Below are 18610 nucleotides of genomic sequence, written 5' to 3'. Positions count from 1 at the left end.
ATCGTCTTGTTTTGTGGGGGTTGTGCCGAAGAGTGGCAGATTGAGAAATGAAGTCGTAAAACATGAAACACAATTTGCTGAAATTCTCGGTTGTTATTCAGCTTGAACTATCTGGGATCATCGTAGGCTACGCCAATGAAGTCAGGCAATTACCACAGACCCCACTTGCAAGGGTACGCGACGATAAAGTGCCAAGTTTTCTCCTCCAAACCAGCGGCAGCATCGCCGTTGGAGCTGAAACTCGAGTCGGCGTTGACTCGGAGATTGCGCTCAGTTGCCGTAATGACTTCACCCGAACTGAGTTGTGACGCGTAAGCAGCAGCAATTGCGCAGGCAAACAGGACCTTGGGCATCTTTACAGTTGGGATGGGGATGCTTGACGAGAAGTGTGCAATTAGCGGAGTATTTGCGACTGATAGCTGCGAAAGCTAACCGTGCTTTGAACTGGAGTGCCAGGTGAGCCACTTCCATCCACTCAAAGTTAACATGCCTGGGGTACCCAAAAAGCGTGGTGAAGGAGAAGGCCAGCCAAGTTTGTAAGATCATCCAAACTGTACACCACGCGTTACGTTTACCCCCCCCACACACACACACACACGCCCCTAGTAAGACGTCTGCAAAAATCAAGTACACCAGCGAACAATTCATCCACGAAAAACTAATGCAGGCTAGCAATCGTGGCTCAACCGTAGCGACCACCGATCCATTTTTGTCCGAAATATAACTGGATTGCTTACCAACCAAACCCTCTCGAAACTCCACGACATGTTCCGAGATGCCCACAGCATGCTTTCGCTCGCACCCGGGATAGAGGAGACACTATTGATCTTCACATAATCGCAGAAACGTATCGCACCAAGCAAGCTGTACAGGTCTAGCGACTACGGCTACGACTGCGAGGTCCGCCCGACGGAGGAGGGGACCTACAACCAAAAGATTAGGCCACGACAACCACAACAGCACTTTCACACAAGCACACAGCTACGTACCAGCTGCGGTCGTTCCGGGGACCACGACGCGATCCGTGGCGCGACGACATCTCCGGTCGACTGTAGCGACGGTACTCTTGCGGGGACTTGTCCAGTGTCCTTCCCGAGTACTTGCGGGGCACCCGTTCCTCTTCTCTCGACCGAGCCTCATAGTACGGACGACGTTCGGGTTGATCAAACTCGTCGATCTCATCAGGACGCCCGTACGAGCGCTTACCGGGATAGTCACGCGAACGCTCACCCATCCCCGCGGCCTCGTCGCCTCTCCGCAAGCTGCTGCTAGTGCTGTGGCGGCGATAACGCGGAGGAGAACCACTGCGTCCCCGCTCCTCAGGGCTCTCACGACTGTGGCGCGACGAATGGTGACGACTTGAGTGGCGGTGATGATGATGACGGCGGTGGTCCGAGTCTTCGAACTCGTCTTCGTACCGGCTCTTCCTTCCGGAGTCGAACGAGTCGTAGCGAGCTCGTCCTCCTCCGCGTTCTTCGTCGTCGTAAGCGCCACTACCATCGAAACTGCCTCGACTCACACGTTTGGGTCCGTCTCCTTTGCTCCTAAAACCACACAACGCTATTAGATGTGGCCATGTCAATTATTGTTAACTCGAACGTACTTGCGGAAATTATAGTCCGTGCGCAGATGTTGGCCCGCCACGATGATCGTCGCACTGTGGGCCTTCTGGGCCGACGAGATGTCCGTGTAGTCCACGAAGGCGGACATGGGGGCATCGGGTCTGGCCTGGGGCAGCACCTTGACATTCTTGACTTCCCCAAACTGGGCAAAGGCCTGGTCCAGTTCACTCATCTTAATATGAGGTGGGATGTTAGCCACGAACAGATTGGGCGATGCGTTCACGGGGAAGCGTGGACTGTGCAGCAGCGGGGGCGGCGCCGGACTCGCATTATTCTGCATGGGAGGTGGAGGGCCGTCGAAGCGGCGCTGGGTGCCGTGCGAGACGGCGAAGGCCACGCGCAGACGACGGCCACCCAGTTCTTTGTCATTCATCTCTTGTACAGCCAACTCAGCGTCTTCTAGCTGCTCGTAATGGACGAACGCGTAGCCTTTCTTGACAGCGCACTGTTCGATGGGACCAAACTACAGAGAGTTGAAAGGGATGTAGAGATCAGAGATAGGGGAGAGTTAAAGCGTACGGATATGTAGCCACACCTTGCCAAATTCTGCCTCCACGTCGCGTTGCGTGAGCTCGTAGAAGAGATTGCCCACGTAGAGCTTAGTCGACGCCATGGGACCTTCCTCCATCTTGGCTACAGGTGGCGCTAGACTTGTGGTGAGCCAAAACGGATCTGGGGTGACTCGATCTATGATTGGGCGAAACTCGATCAGCAATGTAGCCATTTGGGATCTTGGTGCACGAAACGACGCGCTGGAAACAACTAGGATACTGCCAGTCGAGCATGGCCGACACTGCGCTGGAATTCACGGCCGAGGAGAGCGACTGGGTGTTCGATTACGTGCTAAATCTGTTCCGCTCTCCGGCTTGGGAGCTGCCGGTTATGTGCTTCATCGACGACAACTGCGCCAGCTTCGACACGAGCGAGGAGAACAAATTCATCTACACGGAGCTGCACGCGCAGTTTCGCCAAGTGGTGGAGAACGTTTTAGGCTCACATTTGGCCGAGATGGGGCTCACGGCAACGGACTTTGCTGCTATTTGCGAGAGGCAGCGAGAAGCTGCAGGCGGCTCCGTCAGCGACGGCGTTAGCGCAGACGTAATCAACCAAATCTTGGCCATGGACGACTTCATGAGTTTCAAGAAGCTTATGGTCAAGCGAAACCTCGAGCTCGAATTGGAGGCCATCAAAGAGCTGTGTGAAGAGGTTACAGACGACGAACACGACCTAGAGGCCCAGTTCATGGAGCTTAGTGTGCTCTACAAGCAGGAGGAGATGGAGCAGGCCGAGTTGGAAGCGGCACTCGCCATGTCGATGGTCGTGCAGGGCGAGCAGCTCCGTCTTGCGTCAGTAGCGGCAAAGGTGGCCGAAGACAAGCACGCTAGTGCGGCCTCTAATGCGAGACAACTGTCCCCTGCTGAGGTGCAGCAACAGATCCGTGAAAGTAAGAAGAGAGCTGAGGAGATCTGCAAGAAGAATAAGGAATCTCTCGAAGAGAATCGCAATAAGCAGCGCGAATGGCAACAGGTGGCTGAGATCTCAGCGGACGAACTCAAACGCCGTGAAGAGTACTTGAAGAAGCAGCGCGACCGCATTATTGCAAAGAAGAAACGCGAGCGCGAGACTCAATTGAAAGAGTACCACCAAGAGCAGAAGGCGACAGCTCCTGATCCTCCTCCACAACTCGTCGAAAAGCTCCATAGCAACACGTCGGAAGAGGCCAAAAAGGCCGAAGAGGAAGAACGTAGGAACGCATTACGCATCTCCTTAGCGCGACGTCTGAAGCAGGACTTGCTCGTGTCTGCGAATGCGGCGGCCTCTGAACCGAGTCGCTCGGGCAGCTTTAAAGTGCACCAGGTACGGACACGACTTATATACTTAAGTACACTTTGTTGACCATGGTGATCCTGGCGATGAAGGTGGTGGAGCTTGACGAGAAGCTACAGCGTGTGGAGGATCTACGTCGACAGAGCCAAGAGCGTGAGAACAAGGTCCAGACCAAGCTGGTTCGTACCCGCCATTGTAGTTTTAGGTTGCTCTCACTGCACGCGTTGACTCTCGTTTTGTCTTCGACAGAGATCTGGCATCTCCTGATCGTCATGGGCCAAACTGCACTTCCATGTAGCAATATGATGGGGTCTTACCACATGATACCAAGAGCACAAAACAAAATGAAAAAAGTGCATTTCTTCATTGTCTTCAACGCATTTTGTTGTACTCTTTGAGATGATAAAACGAACGCCTGACACTTGCGCCTTAATGAAAGCTGCTTATTTCGAGTGGAACTTCTTGTTCGTCTTGGCCATGTCTTCAAGCAGAGGTGCAGGGGCAAACTGCGGGCCGTACTGGTCAGCATAACGCTGCATCATCTCCGTGAACTTGGTGCTGCCCACCTTGTCAACGTAGCGAAAGGGGCCGCCAACGAAAGGCGGAAAGCCAATGCCGAACACGGCGCCAATGTCGCCCTCCGATGGAGACTCGATGATTTCATCTTGCACACACAGAACTGCCTCGTTCACGAAACGAGAGATCAGACGGTTGACCGTGTCCTCATCGCTGAGCTTCAGATCTTGTTTCTGGAACTTCTTGATGAGGTTCATGGCATCAGCATTCAACGTCTTCTTTCCTTTCTTGCCCTTAGGAGGCTGCACGAAGAAGCCCTTGCCGGATTTCTTGCCAAGGAACCCCTGCTCAATCATCTCTTCAAACAACTTCGCATCGCCGCCTCCCATACGCACACCCAGCGCCTTTGAAAGCGTCTGGTTTACATGGTACGCCACATCCAGCCCCACCTCGTCCGCCAGCGTGATGGGGCCCACAGGAAGACCCCACTTGGTCATAAGTTTATCGAGTTTCTCCGGCTCGACGCCATCGCCCACAAGTGCCAGCGTCTCTGCAATGTACGGACCAAGACAGCGGTTTACATAGAAACCAGGCACATCCTTCACCACGATAGCAGTCTTGCCTTGACGCAGTCCCAGATCCACAGCCTTCGAAGCAGTCGCATCGCTCGTACCAGCGTGACGAATGATCTCCAGTAACGGCATACTAGGCACAGGTGAGAAGTAGTGCATGCCGATCACGTTCTCTGGTCGCCTGCAGGCCGACGCGATGTCAGCGATCGGAAGCGCCGATGTATTAGTAGCAATGACGCAATCTTTCGACACGTAGTTCTCCAGATCCGACAGAACCTTGTGCTTGAGAGCCAAGTCCTCGAAAACTGCCTCAATAGCGAGATCTGCCTTCTTGATGTGCGTTTTCCAGACATCATCCTCGTCAGACAGAGGCACGACGTTGGCCATAACAGCGTCACGATCGTAGATTGTCATGCGCTTGCGCTTCACCTTCTGGTCCAAATTGTTGCGTACGTAGTCTTCTCCCTTCGCAGCAGCTGCAGCGTCGCGATCTTTTAGCAGGACACGCACACCTTTAGCAGCAGACACTTGTGCGATGCCAGCTCCCATGAGACCAGCACCAACAACTGCCATAGTCTCCACAGGCTTCGCAGGTTTGCCATAGCGATTCTTCTTAAGAGCCGTCTGTCCGAAGAAGATACTCATGAGAGCCTTAGCCTCGCTGGTCATCCCCAGTTTGGCAAAATTGGAAGCCTCGACCTCCAGACCTTTCGTGAGACCTTGCTCAATCCCCGTTTGTGCGGCCTCCAGAATGAGCTTGGGCGCGGGGTAATGACCTCCCGTCTTCTTCTCCACCATCTCCCCGGCCTTGTTGAAGACAACCTGACGCAGCGGCGTATCCTCCAATATGCGATTGACCAGTCCTTTGCTCTTCTTCTTAGGCTTCAGACTGCCTGCAGCCAGTTGTTCAGCTGCTGAGATGGCTGCACTCTCGAGTGCAAATGGGTCGGCCACTTGGTTCACGAGGCCCATTTTAAGGGCTTTGTCAGGCTTAATGTTCTTGCCCGTGAGCATCATATCCAGTGAGGCCTGGATGCCCACAAGCGCTGGCAGACGCTGAGTGCCTCCTGCGCCTGGCAAAAGCCCCAGCATGACTTCAGGTAGCGCCAACTGCGTCTTCTTGCTCTGCGCAGCCACACGGTAGTGGCAGGCGAGTGCCACCTCGAGGCCGCCACCCATGCAGGAGCCCTCGATGGCTGCCACGAAGGGCTTTTTAGAGTCAGCCAGGCGGTTCATAAAGGCCTGGCCAGCGCTAGACATGGCACGCATCTCCTCCTCCGTCTTGCACGCGTTAAGCTCGGCGATGTCAGCGCCAGCGATGAACACACCAGGCTTAGCTGAGATGAGCACCACAGACTTGATATTGGGGTCGTTCTCCACCGTGTCCAGCATCACCGACATTTCCGACGTCATCTTGGATGAGATCGTGTTCACTTTAGCCGCTTTGTCGTCCAGCCGCACAATTGCCACGCCGTTGGAGCGCGTCTCCATCGTCAGGAAGGCGCCCGAGCTGGAGGCAGCACTGGACAGTGCGCGCGAGGACGCCAGGCGCGCAGAAAGCGCAACCCGACGAAGAATTGAGGTCGTCTGAAGCACCATTACGACAGGTCGGAGCTTGTGTTAGGATTGCAAAGTGAAAAGATCTCGGGAAGGCTCCCGACGGGATTCCGACGTGAAAAGACCCATCAGCCAATCAGATTTGAGAGTACTTCGACTACAACTGTACCAGTAGTTGCAGCAACATACCGGTAAACTTATTCGGGTGTTAAGCCTAACTCTACTCGGACTTGGGCCTCTGCAGCGAGCTGAGCAGTGGCTGCTGCAGCATGTTTGGGATGGCGTTCTCTTCCACAGGAGGTACAACGTCTTCGTCTGAGGACCCGTCGCTTGTCAAGCACGTGGTGTCGACGCCCAGCGCTTCCAGGAATTGCCGCAGCTCCGAGTAATACTTGTCGCCTCCGCGTAGCCACGAGTCGTTGTGTGTTCCGCCAGGTACAGGAAACCACACGACACGCTGACTCGAGGTGGCGAGAGAGCGCAGCTTCTCCATGTGAGAGTGAGGCACCAACTCGTCCTGCATACCCGCGATGAACAGGATCGGTTGCTTTAGCTTTTGAATAGCCCGCTCGTTGTCCCAGTCCATTCGCAGAACCAGCGGCTTGACGTACGTGAGGAATGGCATCAGTGCGTCTACCATGGCTGAAATGCTGAGGAATGTGTTCTCCAACACAACAGCAGCCACCTGCACCACAACACATTTGGTTAGACGTATCGACACAGATCACCAGCTATTTTTTTCGTACTCTAGAAGGCTCTTTCTCAGCGAGGTAGACAGACACTGCTCCACCGAGCGATCGGCCAAACGCCACGAGATTCGACGAGTCGATGTCCGTACGAGCGTACATGGCGTCCAAAACAGCCTGTCAATGTCAATTACGGTACGCATTAACTATCAGCAATCTTAACTGATCCAGTGAACATTATACCTCAGCATCTAACTTAATCCCTTCCTCCGACGGGGTTCCCTCACTGTGGCCGAATCCTCGGTAGTCCACGAGCAAAATGTTAGCTCCCACCTTCCGGAACAGCTGCACGGCGTTCGGCAGACGATAGCCAATGTCTGCAGTAAACGAGTAGTTGTTAATATCACAATTTTAACAATAACGCAACAACATGCGCGATGAACTCACTTCCGGCGTTGCCGTGAAAGAAGATGAGCGTCGGACGAGTGGAGTGCTCCTTCTGCTTCATAAGCCACGCGTTGATCTTCACGCCGTCTTTGCATGGGATCATTAGGTCCTCATACTCGATGGAGAATTCTCCGGGATGTCGGTATCCTGCCAATAGCAGAATGATCAGTACTTGCTGAGGAATGACTGTGCTTGAGATAACGCACCGGGGGGGTTGTCTTTCGTAAATTTGGAGGCGCCTGGAATCGTAGGGAAGTAGAGTAGCCGGTCCTGGTACATGTACAGAAGGAACAGCGCTCCCACGCACAGCGTGCCGCCTGTGTAGGCCGCGCTGAGCAGCCAAGACGTCAGAGCCTGGCTCGGGCTGGCCATCACTCAGTTAATCTCAGTATTGCGAATTCAGCCAAACAAATTTCGAAAATAGCTCATCAAGTTTATAAAATTGCTTTCGACATAGCCACGCACTTCAAGCAAAGATCGTAAAAAGTAGTGATGCATTTACTGGATTGTTACCGACGAGCATGGTTCAAAGACCCAACAAGAACCGTGAAAGCAATGGTCTCACCAGTCGTCAAACCATGTCTACAGAATGGAGCACTTAAAAGATCGTTGCTTGGCCTTGGGATTCTGCTGGTTCGTGATCACACATCGAATGGCCTCGTCGAACACCGACTTGAGCCCCTTCTGCGTCAGTGCCGAGCATTCCATATACTTGTACGCACCTAGCTCGGTTTTGAGAGTCTCACCCTGGTCACATCAACAGCAGCAGCACGTTAGTCTTATCATCACCTTCCCACCGCCTTCTTGTTCTCGGAATAAAAATACCTGCTCCTTGGTGATTGGGGCGAGCTTCTTCTCTTTAAGCTTTTCGAGCGTTTCTTCGTCGTCCCGTAGATCTGACTTCGTGCCCACGAGAATGAACGGCACACCCGGAGCGTGATGACGGATTTCTGGCAGCCACTTAGACTTGACGTTCTCGAACGAGGCACGACTGCAGCAATAACATCATATTAGAGCAAATCCAATAACCACAACCAAGTGACATCACCATACCTAACGACAGAGAAGCAGATGAGAAACACATCTGTCTGTGGGTAGCTCAGCGGACGCAGGCGATCGTAGTCTTCCTGACCTGCTGTATCCCAAAGTCCCAGGTTGATGGGCCTGTTGTCTACCATGACGTTGGCGCTGTAGTTGTCGAACACCGTGGGGATGTACTCGCCTGGAAAGGTGTTGGTCGTGTACGAGATGAGCACGCACGTCTTGCCCACAGCTCCGTCGCTAGCGGGAGGTTGTCAAGCACAAGAAACATCAGCCTCCCGATCCTCTTCACCGGACTAGACAATTCTACGCTGCCACTCACCCGACGACCACACACTTCATGTTCTGCATCGCGGACATTGCTACTGACAGCTTCAGCTCAAGAATCGCGGAGGAGTGCGCCGCGAGCCGTTTGCTGTAGTGAAGGGACAGCGCCCATGCCCACAATACAGCAGTTAGCCGTTACCAGCATCAATTCAGCACTAAAAATAGAAGAAGGAAACAACGATTTTAACCCAATACTAAAATCAAGTTAGTTGAGGCGAGGTGGCGATCCAGTTCATTAAGTCCAGAGCCAACCAAGACCTTCGTGGTCAGGAAGAGCTGGAAATGGGTCTTCAATTAGGCATCACGGCTACTGGTAATGGTGGTCAGTAGTACTGACTCAGTGCACCTTTGGTGTCCGGCGCACGTACAAGTATTGTCCGTGCATTTGCATCGCAAAAAAACTTCTCCCCCCCCCTCCCACCTACCCGAAAAGATGTTGGAGTCATCACCTTCTGATCTAGCGAACTTCATTAAACTTGAGCTCTGTGGCAAGAAAATAATTATCAGTAAAAAATTAACAACGGTGATGCATCCTAAGAACAATTGTAGCAACGAACCAAGGGATCCCGTGTACTGCTCGAGCTGGTTCACCATATCCTCAAGCTCCGTGAGCTCCTCATCGATATCGTCGATGATATTCATTTTCTCCCCCATTGTTTTTGCTGACCAAACGTCAAATACACATGATCACTTCAGCTATAATAGTTGCTCCATTCCCCCGTTTCCCTTGCAGTAATAAAATACCTCGCGCCTCCAGCACCTTAGACAGTTTGCCGACGCTTTCGACCTCGTGCTTCATACCCATGTACTTTCCGTTGATGTTGTAAACAACCGTCTGCATCAACTGCATCGACTCGAGCGAGCCTGACCCAGTACACAAGCGCTAGCATCAGATTGGGGACTGCCACGGAGGTCCCGCTCCTATGAGAGCCTTTAAACTTATACATACTACTCACCATCTAGTTGAGCACCCACATACGCCGCCACGTTCTCGCACACGCGCTGCGTGAGCTCACTCAGCTCGTCCACCTCCGCCTTCTCCATTTGATTGGACTATGCTCTGGGATAGCGATGAAAGGCGATAGGCTTACACACGTCACATATCTGTGACGTGTGAGACTTAAGCGATTTCTAAAAGAAATGTTATTCATACTTCTCTTTGCTTCTACATCGAGTCACTGCGCTTAAGCATCAGACTCTCATAGCGACGTGACGTCGAGTCGGCGGGAATGCAGCGTGGGTTGCGGCGAGGAGATAGGTTGTACCTGGGAGAAAATTCGGACGCTGCAGTAGGTGACAGCGAAAAATATGAGCAAAAGCCTTCTCGGAGTGCTCTGGGGGTCGGTGACTGCTTGCTCCATGGGACCACAATCCACTCAACAGCAGGCAGTTTGAGGAAATTGCGCACACGCGGCTCGGCCGTTAGAGGGATTTCCTGGTCCAGAACGCCTTGAAAATTTAGTCGAAGCAGACGTGAGAGAAACTGCTGCAAGTACGCAGCTCGCCGCTCTAAGAAACTTGCTGACAGGTAGCGGAAGAAAGTTTTCGGTGGAAGCAGCTTACGAACCTGCAGCGATGGCACCTTCTCCTCGAGCGTCGTGGCCAGCTCGTCGAACTCGGAGTAGCGACGATCAACAGTTGTCATCTCCAACTCTCCGTTCGAGTAGAAGAGCACACTGATTGCAAACTTAGCGACACTATCCATGACCGACACACTGGAAACCTCCACAGTGAATGATCCGTCGTTTGGCGTATCGTCCTGCCAGTAGCTTGGGTCAATAAAGCGGACGCACTTACCACCTCCGGATCGATTGAGGCAACTGTTCGACCGCATCAGCTGACCAAAGTCATCACAAGTGCTACCTGCATCATACGAGCGTCCGAGCACACGAGAAAAAGCAGCTTCACGTGGACATCGCCATTTCCCAAAACAATTCGCCTCCGTAGACAAGCTCACGTCAATATCCAGCCAAGCACTTGGCAGTACCGGCCGATTGCCGCCATCTTGGCCTTCAATTCGAGCGTCGCATGAGCTCGTTGCGACGATTGTCTGGTCGCCAAAGCTCAGCGTGAGCCCCAGAAAATCGCGTACGCGTACGTTGTTAGACACAGGCTCTTTCAGCTCGACAAGTCCGTTGAAGCCTATCTCGGTGATTTGCATGACGAAGCTCAAGAATTGAATCACTTTATCGCCGTACTCGTTCAGAGCTCGCTGCTTCGGCGTCGTGATGAGGCGTGTTCCATGCGTAGGCATCTTGTCAGCCAAGCGATGACCAAGATACTGCAGCGAGAGTGCCGCTGTTAACCAGGCGATCTCCTGTTGTGTTCGCTCGACGTACGATACATAGTACTGCCGCTTTGAGGCCGGCTTGACACGAGAGCCATCGGAAATGGATCTGGCACAGCAACACATTACTGCAATGCGGAAGCAGATCTCGCCGTGGTCCAGAAAGACCGACGACATTTTGATCGTAAAGTCCCCGGGCGACGCAAACGCAGGCGACCACGAGTTGGGTTGGCAGAAGACGCGACATAGCGCTTCATGCATTTCTGGAAGCTCGATCTCGTCCAGATCCACTTTGGACAGCGCCATACTTCGGGTCTTGCGGACCTTCAGCGTTTGAGGATCTGGAGTGCGAATGATCTCCATCAATGTCGATGTCATCCTGTTCTCGGCCTGGTGTAGCGGCCGCACTTGAGCCGCGAGGCTATCGTAGCTGCGGATCGACCGCTCCAGTTGAGAGCCGTGAGATGCTTGAGGCCGCTGGAGCTCCGTCGCCGCCAACGCTCGTTTCTCCAGGAACGTTTCGTAGGCCAGCCGCTTATTTGCAGGCGGCAGTGATATCGTCTTGAAGGCAGTTGGCGTCGAGGGCGCCGCACTGGCTCCACAAGACAAGGACAGCATGACCTCGCGAGCCACCAACCGCCCGCCTGGCAGTTGAGAAGAAATGAATGAAAGAAGAGAAGTGCGGGGCTTCGAGAAAGTCCACCATCACCAAATACGAGAGTATCTATAGCTTCCAATGCCAATTGCAAAAGGACCAATTTAGCATCCGTGGACGCTGGTAAAAATGGGCGTTGCATCTCACACCATTAGCTCGGCAAGATCAACTCGAAATTTTTGACTCAACAACCGCCAAAGCTGATTAGCGGCAGTTCACACATCGACAGCGACACCTGTTGACAGCTTGAGCTGGAGTTGCCTGGATGAAGACTGGCTGCTCCTCTTCCTTCGCTTCAAGCGATTCGCTTGTTGTGTCTATGGGTGCGAATCAGATGGCTGCCACTTTAAATGTTAAGGTAGATTGGCATATCATTTCCAGATCGACCCTCCGGCCTTCAAGTGAATAGGAACTAGAAGAAGAACACTACAGTACAATGGCTTGTTCGTGCGCAGGTCTCGTGTCTCTCATCGTGTTATTCGTGGCCGTGGCGCTCAACATCGTGGCCTTCTCGCTGCCGCTCTGGACCACAAGTACGACTGTGAACGAGTCACTCCAGAGCACACTGGACAGCTCTGATTTCGCTGCAGGGGTCTGGGGTTTCTGCACAAACGTTGAAATTCTCCTCGGGCAGCAACGGAGCCAACGCAACCGCCAGCTTTGACCACTGCTACCTCTTTCACACGTCTTCTAAGTACGATGTTACGGAGGTGGATTCGAGTCTGATGGCCAACTTCTCCGACTACAGCGTGTGTGATGGCTACAGTCGCGCCGGCGATGTAAGCGAAGAAACACAGCTCTCGTATGCTACCATGCTGGCCACGACGGCAGGCATGGACCCGACACAGTTCAACAAGTTCCTGGACAAGTCTTGTGGTGCTTTGGGATCGGCGACACTTGCCTTCGGAGGCATCAGCATGAGTGCGGGAGCTCTCTCCTTTGTGGCACTCACGCTGGGCATCACGTGCTGTAAGAAGCGCTCCATCTTCGTGCTGGGTGGCAAAGTATTTGTGGGTATCGCACAGGTCACGGCCATTCTCATGTTCGTGTTGTGGGTCCCACAGGCGCGTCCACTGAGCAAGGCCGACGACGTCACGCTCAACGGATCGTTCGTGCTGGCCGTGGTCAGATCCGCGCTCTACATTATCGCATCGCTACTAGTATCACGCCACGTTATGAAGGGAAAGTAGACGGCTGAGTTCAGGTAGTATTGTAGGCAAGATTCGATTCGTTCAAGAGTGCTAGTTGATTCCAATGACAAGAACTTCAAAATGACTTTATATGAAGCTGGTGATTGGTGGATCTTGCATTACGACCTTCCAGCTTTTGACAAGCAAAAAGACTGGGAACCAGCTAAAGATGAATCGGCTGAGCTTTATCTTGCTACTTTGCGCGACCTTCCTGTGGAGTGGCAACGCTTCCATCGTCGACAGTGATGCGAGTGCATTACAACAGGAAGACGCCCTGTTGAAGGGGCTGCATGTGCTGTATCCGGAACCGAACGCGCAGTACAAGTCTCCGCTAGTTTTCCGCTTCCAGATGGTCACGCCGGACTTCAGCTCACTAATGGCCGCGTACACAGGGCATCGTTGGCTGTGCTTGCAACTGGACAATACCTGGCGGCGCTGTATTCCAATCGAGAGCGGGGATCTCATGATAGAATCAATAGACAGTGGCAACCACACGGCGCGGCTCGTCATGATCGATTCAGCTACTCCTGAAACAGGAAAAAAGCTACTACAATCAGAGGACGTCACATTTACCGTTCTGAGCGACGAGGGGCTCGCAGCGTCCTTGAAACAGCTGCGCCTTGACGAATTAGCGCTCTACGGACCTGAATTCGGAGAAGCTGATATCTGGAGCCTACTGAGGTGGTTTCAGCAGAGGAGGAGCGAAGGAGCAGCAAACCATGTAGCTCATGCCACCGGTGACATGACAGCTAATACCCCGTACAATAGCCCGACCAATCCGCCGTTGCTGGTCATCGGAGTGAAGACCCGAGTCATCGACGGTTTCCCGTTCCGACAGGCCATCCGCCGAACCTGGGCAAGCAAGGATAGCTTACCGGCAAATGTTCGCGTACTTTTTGCTGCTTGCAGGCTCCCAGGTGATGCGAGCGAAGACGTTCGTCAGGCTATCGCCTACGAGCTGAAGATTTACGGTGGTGACTTGCTCACAGACGTTCTGGACTGCGAGGATTCGTACGCAACCTTGCCCCACAAGGTCAAAGAATTTCTTCATCTCGTTGGAACCGACCATGCACTGCGACGAGCTGGATACGTCATGATCGCTGATGAGGACGTGTATGTACGGGCTGATGTCTTTGCGGAGCAACTCGCAGCCTTCGAACCCCTCACTGATCTGTATGCCGGCCACGTGAAAGAAGGCAACACGTTCCTTCCAGAGCGAGACCCGCAGCGACGCTACTATCTGCCTGAATCCGTGTACCCACTTGACGAGTTCCCACCTTTTGCATGGGGTCCACACTACCTCATGTCGATGGACGTGGTTAATTTCATTGCGAACAATCGTGAAGAGTTACAGGGACTCGGATGCCTGGACGATGTGACCATCACATTGTGGCTTCTTGCCATCCAAGTCCATCCGCAGCATATCGCTCAATTCCAAAATTTGCGTGAGGCACCATGCACGAACGACCTTCTCGCGTACGCAGACTTGCGGCCATCCGCCATGCAAATTATCCACACCAACTTGAAGTCAGGTCGCAACTTCTGCCACAGCTTCAATCGGTACACTTGGGATAAAGATGCAAAGAAGGCGGAGCTAGCCTAGGCACAAGCTGCTCTCACCATTTCGCGTTGGTTTCACTAGCATAATACCAGATGCTCTTTCCAATAGAGCGAAAAAGCTTGCCGCTAAAAGTTTAATCTTTCCAAAGCCTCACTATGCGCTTCAACCAATAAATTGTCACAAATGAACACAGTGAAAGAGCAGTACTTAAGCTTGGCCAAGGAAATAAACCTTGTGCATTGTTCAAGAACTTACCACACGCGGGTCTAAACCTTCCGTCTTTCTCACCAGCAGAGCTCATTTTGCCTTTTCATCCGGAGAACACAAGCACATCAAGAATCACCAACCTTCGCCATCAACGATGCCCTCAGCATTCGCCTTCGTGCCGCCTGTCCAAGGAGATCTTCCCCACCACCCCCTACCGACTCGAACGTTCCAGTGGACGCCTGTGGATCCCAACACCACACGTCTTCGCTGGACGCGATTCCGTACTGTCCCCAAGACCATCGTCGCGCCTTCTTCAGTAGACAGCACCGCTGTTTCCAAGTGTGCACTTCGTCACGCCGTCCTCATCCTCGACAGCGCTGCTGCCATCACGCCGCTGATCGAGATCGTCGACAGCTCTGTCACCACACCGCTGATCGAGACCAGCGATTCTCACGAGGCTGCCAGCCGCAGCCAATGTCTGACCATCATGCTGTACAAACCTCTAAAGACGCCCCAAGAAGAGCTAAAGCTCGGTTTTTCCTGCACCGACGTCGCCGCACAAGTCCAGAACGCCAAGCCGACGGTGGTCACGACCATGGACGACTTCACCGGTACGCCCACGTACCACAGCTTGTCAATCGTCGCATACAAGGCCCAAGACACCACGGTCTCAATCCCCTTCTTAAGAAGCTCCTCGGCGGCATTCATCATAGAGCTGTACGTCAGGCTTCTCGCGGTACCTGCAGCAAACGCCTCTCTAATTGCCGCGGCCGATGATGGTTTTAAAACGAGCACCGTCGCAGCTGCCGATATTGCCAATGGCGACATCAACGAGCTCCAATCTCAACAAGAAGTCGAGGAAGCCCATAGACCTGTACTTCCTAGTCGACTCCGTATCCAACGTGTGCAGCCACACGTACACGACTTGAAGTGGAAGGCTAAGACAGCCGACACCAAGGCTCACCGAGCCACTCGAGTCGCAGCTCGTCCCACGCCAACTTCTACTTCAATACACCCCGTCCAGCCCAACAAGAACGTGGCGTCCAAGCTGTTCAGCTACCTCAAGGACGCCACGTATATCGGATACCGAGCCGAGTCCAAGGCGCGACGTAGTCAAGCGAGTGCGGCCACCCCTCAGCTTCGGTGGATATGAAAACGACGGCTTCTCCGTCGATGGCAGAGGTCCTCACATCCACATAATACTCCGAAGTAGTAGTACCTGCACATTGTCTGTAGCACAGCAACACTGTGAGATGCCAGCCCCTGTGTGAAGAGGCTAGCACCAGCAGTACATACAAGTGGACTGTCAGTGCCTGGCATTGACACTGACAGCCGATCCTACATCCTATCCTACGCCTGTTGCTGCAGCCTGCGGCTGCGCACTTACCGACGTACCACGTGCGGTTATACCAAGTTTACTATGATCAATGGACAAGAACGACTGTGCTGCCGTGCTGCTCACGACGACACTGACTTAGGTAAAGTATGGTTTATATTAGTTTATGTATCGAGTAGAACTTGCGGAGAGGCGTACTGGCTTGCGTGAGGCTTGCTCTCTCTCTCTCTCACAATTCAATTTGCGGCTCAGCGAACCTCAGAGAGAAGAGCAAGCCCACACCAGTACTGCAGCCCTGTCGTGGCCTTTTGCCCGGCACTCACTGTGTTTACGTACCTCTTTTGATTGCTTTACTACTTAAGTGTAAATCTATTCTAATGGCACCTACGCTTAGAAGTGACCTACGCTTAGAGAGCAGTCCAGTGAAGCGCCCTGCGTCACCTCAGGTTATGAGCCCAAATAGGGTCCATGGCTCGACAACGGACGCACCTGGTGTGGAAGATCAAAACGCTGGCGGAGTTTCGGCGAATGGGAGTCGAGGAGCGCGCCGATTGGCTCATAATGTGACTGATGTAGCTACTGGACGTGACGATGATGTTCTGTCACACGAAGAAGCCGAACACCTTATCCGGTCATTATCCGGAATTCAAGGTGGTCGATCATTGGTAGAAAATCTACTTGAAAGATTGCGAACTCGCAACTTTCCAGTTAGAAACTAGCCACCACCGCCACAAAGCAATCCAAGTGACGGCAGTGACCCCAGCACAGGGCACAGCGAAGCCCAGAGCAGTCTACCAAGCATGCTGGACAACCAGAACCCCGGCGGGCGCTACGACGACGCAGAGCTCGCAGAGCACACGAAGTCGCTGCGCAACATGGCCGACATTCGGCTGCCCCCGTTATCAAAGAAGGAAGAATACACGGCGTGGGTTAGTGAGGTGCCGTTGCATTTTGAGAGCTGCCTGCTGGGCGAGATTACCTATGGTGCCGAGAGATTTGACTCCAAATAGGGCTACAAGAGGCCTAAGTATGCTGAGTGGTACAAGGCAAGGAAGGTGAAGGCTTTCTCAGCCCTAGCATTGTCACTCTCGGTGGATCTACGAACAACATTCAAGATCAACTCCATCCGTGATCAAATGGATGCCCCGTCACTACTTTGGCAACGAATTACTGAGCATTTTGAGGCGGGTGACGGCGTTAACCCTGACTACCTACGGCGCGAACTGATGAACCGTCAGCTGCAGCCCAAGGAAGCTGTGACTAAGTATGTGCAAGACATTGATGCTATAGTGCGCCGACTGCGACTAGCGAAGGGCGAGTTTGAAGAGTGGGAACATGCAAGTCTACTTATCTCGAACACGCTGTTGATGTTTCCTGAGCTGGCACGAGAGCACTCACTCTGGATGAGCAAGCACGATCGTCGGACCATGACACTTGCTGAAGCGCTACAGCGCCTGCGCACTGCGGAACACTCAAGCAACCAGTTGCAACAGCAGATGTCACTAGCGGCGCCAAGGACAACGCAGTCAAACACGAACCAAGTGAATAATGTGAGCCAACATGCAAGACAAGGACATGCAGGCAAGCGTCAGAGGCAGCGCAAGGGCAAGAATGCTGAAAAGAAACAGCGCTATACCTGTGCTAACTGTGACCAGCATGGCCATTGGTACGCAGAATGTACTGCAAACACTGGCATGGAACTGAAGCCTGAGTTGGTACAACGACTGAAGAAGAAGAAGACCAAGAAGCAGGCGGTCTCACTAATTAACTCCGTGCGCCGCGTGCATACGATGCCAACGACTAGTGAACCGCGTCGTCTGTTTGAGAACCTGGCGCTGAGATCGCCGCACCCAAGTGAAGGTGCGACTGGTGCAAGCCGTGAGAAACGCTCGGTATCACCCATCTACTCTCCGCCATCATGTGCAAGCGATGACGATGAGACGGAGGAACGCAAAGTCGAACCGGCGGATGATATGAGTGTACCGATGACGCCGCAGCAATTGCAACTTCAACCCAGTCAAAGCACGCAACTTACCCAAGTTGAGCAACCTTCACAGGCTGTGCAAGGTGTTCAACCCAATCAAAGCATGCAACTTACTCAAGTTGAGCAAACTACTCAAGCTGTGCAAGGCAACCAACCCATTCAAAGTACCCAACCTAGCCTGAGTATGCAACCTGTTCAAACAAGCTGCAAGCCATGCAGCCGATGCAACTACTGCAGCCTATGGCGAGTACTCAGCATGAGGTCGGAACATCGTATGGATGGCAGATACCGACAATGGATGCTGCGCAGCACCAGTGGGTGGTGGGGGTGGGTGGACATTTTCTAAGACCACTTCCGACGTGGGATGCACTGTTCTACTCCTTAGGCCAGGGTTTTTCGAGTGGATTGCATAGACCTACGTTTGAGCCAGGCCATAGAGGTGGACCACAAGTGGGTTCATCTGTGCCAGAAGATAGCTACCAAGGTCGTTATGCTGAGCCACAAGGATATCAAGGTCTTGAAGGACGACGGTACGATGGAGGATCGTATGGTGGACAGAGAGGATCGTATGGACCATCTTATGGAGGACTGTTTGAAGGTGAGTGGCCTGGACTAAGAGAAGCACGTACCAATCAACCCGTTGACTATGGGCGAGGCTACACATCACCTTTTGGAGGAGGAGACTGGAGACTGCCACCTCGGGAGAATGTTGGACCCCCAAGATCGTCGCTACCGCGCTACTCACCGATGAGAGGTCCACCTGGGCCGCGCTACCAAGGACGTTCGCCAGATCGT

At 53.2% G+C, this 18610-nt stretch overlaps 9 protein-coding genes across 9 annotated transcripts; 2 read left to right on the top strand and 7 right to left on the bottom strand.

Moving 5' to 3' along the window:
• Positions 1-149: 149 nt before the first annotated feature.
• On the bottom strand, positions 150-353 carry PITG_06696 (uncharacterized protein; the record flags this gene model as incomplete). The annotated part of the gene is made up of 1 exon (XM_002998729.1): positions 150-353. The coding sequence occupies one exon, from the start codon at positions 351-353 to the stop codon at positions 150-152; it is 204 nt and encodes a 67-aa protein (XP_002998775.1).
• Positions 354-874: 521 nt separating this feature from the next.
• Positions 875-2278, bottom strand: PITG_06695 (uncharacterized protein; the record flags this gene model as incomplete). The annotated part of the gene is made up of 4 exons (XM_002998728.1): positions 875-923; positions 990-1544; positions 1604-2085; positions 2158-2278. 4 exons carry the CDS (start codon positions 2248-2250, stop codon positions 875-877), a joined length of 1179 nt encoding a protein of 392 aa, XP_002998774.1.
• Positions 2279-2405: 127 nt separating this feature from the next.
• Positions 2406-3606, top strand: PITG_06694 (uncharacterized protein; the record flags this gene model as incomplete). Its single annotated transcript, XM_002998727.1, has 2 exons — positions 2406-3479; positions 3595-3606. 2 exons carry the CDS (start codon positions 2406-2408, stop codon positions 3604-3606), a joined length of 1086 nt encoding a protein of 361 aa, XP_002998773.1.
• Positions 3607-3892: 286 nt separating this feature from the next.
• Positions 3893-6136, bottom strand: PITG_06693 (trifunctional enzyme subunit alpha, putative; the record flags this gene model as incomplete). The annotated part of the gene is made up of 2 exons (XM_002998726.1): positions 3893-5911; positions 5972-6136. 2 exons carry the CDS (start codon positions 6134-6136, stop codon positions 3893-3895), a joined length of 2184 nt encoding a protein of 727 aa, XP_002998772.1.
• A 178-nt stretch (positions 6137-6314) lies between these two features.
• PITG_06692 (serine protease family S09X, putative) lies at positions 6315-7599 on the bottom strand (the record flags this gene model as incomplete). Its single annotated transcript, XM_002998725.1, has 5 exons — positions 6315-6779; positions 6841-6957; positions 7024-7157; positions 7228-7374; positions 7434-7599. The coding sequence occupies 5 exons, from the start codon at positions 7597-7599 to the stop codon at positions 6315-6317; spliced, it is 1029 nt and encodes a 342-aa protein (XP_002998771.1).
• A 101-nt stretch (positions 7600-7700) lies between these two features.
• On the bottom strand, positions 7701-8936 carry PITG_06691 (cell division control protein 42; the record flags this gene model as incomplete). Its single annotated transcript, XM_002998724.1, has 4 exons — positions 7701-7974; positions 8053-8218; positions 8281-8508; positions 8591-8936. 3 exons carry the CDS (start codon positions 8403-8405, stop codon positions 7810-7812), a joined length of 456 nt encoding a protein of 151 aa, XP_002998770.1.
• Positions 8777-9639, bottom strand: PITG_06690 (uncharacterized protein; the record flags this gene model as incomplete). Its single annotated transcript, XM_002998723.1, has 5 exons — positions 8777-8871; positions 9021-9078; positions 9153-9257; positions 9340-9459; positions 9552-9639. The coding sequence occupies 4 exons, from the start codon at positions 9637-9639 to the stop codon at positions 9053-9055; spliced, it is 339 nt and encodes a 112-aa protein (XP_002998769.1).
• A 414-nt stretch (positions 9640-10053) lies between these two features.
• Positions 10054-11059, bottom strand: PITG_06689 (sporangia induced conserved hypothetical protein; the record flags this gene model as incomplete). Its single annotated transcript, XM_002998722.1, has 2 exons — positions 10054-10095; positions 10178-11059. The coding sequence occupies 2 exons, from the start codon at positions 11057-11059 to the stop codon at positions 10054-10056; spliced, it is 924 nt and encodes a 307-aa protein (XP_002998768.1).
• A 2050-nt stretch (positions 11060-13109) lies between these two features.
• PITG_06688 (uncharacterized protein) lies at positions 13110-18431 on the top strand (the record flags this gene model as incomplete). The annotated part of the gene is made up of 7 exons (XM_002998721.1): positions 13110-14287; positions 14583-15616; positions 16243-16394; positions 16551-16760; positions 17070-17497; positions 17636-17997; positions 18229-18431. The coding sequence occupies 7 exons, from the start codon at positions 13470-13472 to the stop codon at positions 18429-18431; spliced, it is 3207 nt and encodes a 1068-aa protein (XP_002998767.1).
• Positions 18432-18610: the final 179 nt, after the last annotated feature.

The sequence above is a fragment of the Phytophthora infestans genome, genomic scaffold (genome assembly GCF_000142945.1).
Source record: "Phytophthora infestans T30-4 supercont1.8 genomic scaffold, whole genome shotgun sequence".
Taxonomy (NCBI): domain Eukaryota; phylum Oomycota; class Peronosporomycetes; order Peronosporales; family Peronosporaceae; genus Phytophthora; species Phytophthora infestans.
The sequence above is the reverse complement of the archived record's forward strand: the minus strand, read 5'-3'. Positions and strand labels throughout refer to the sequence as shown.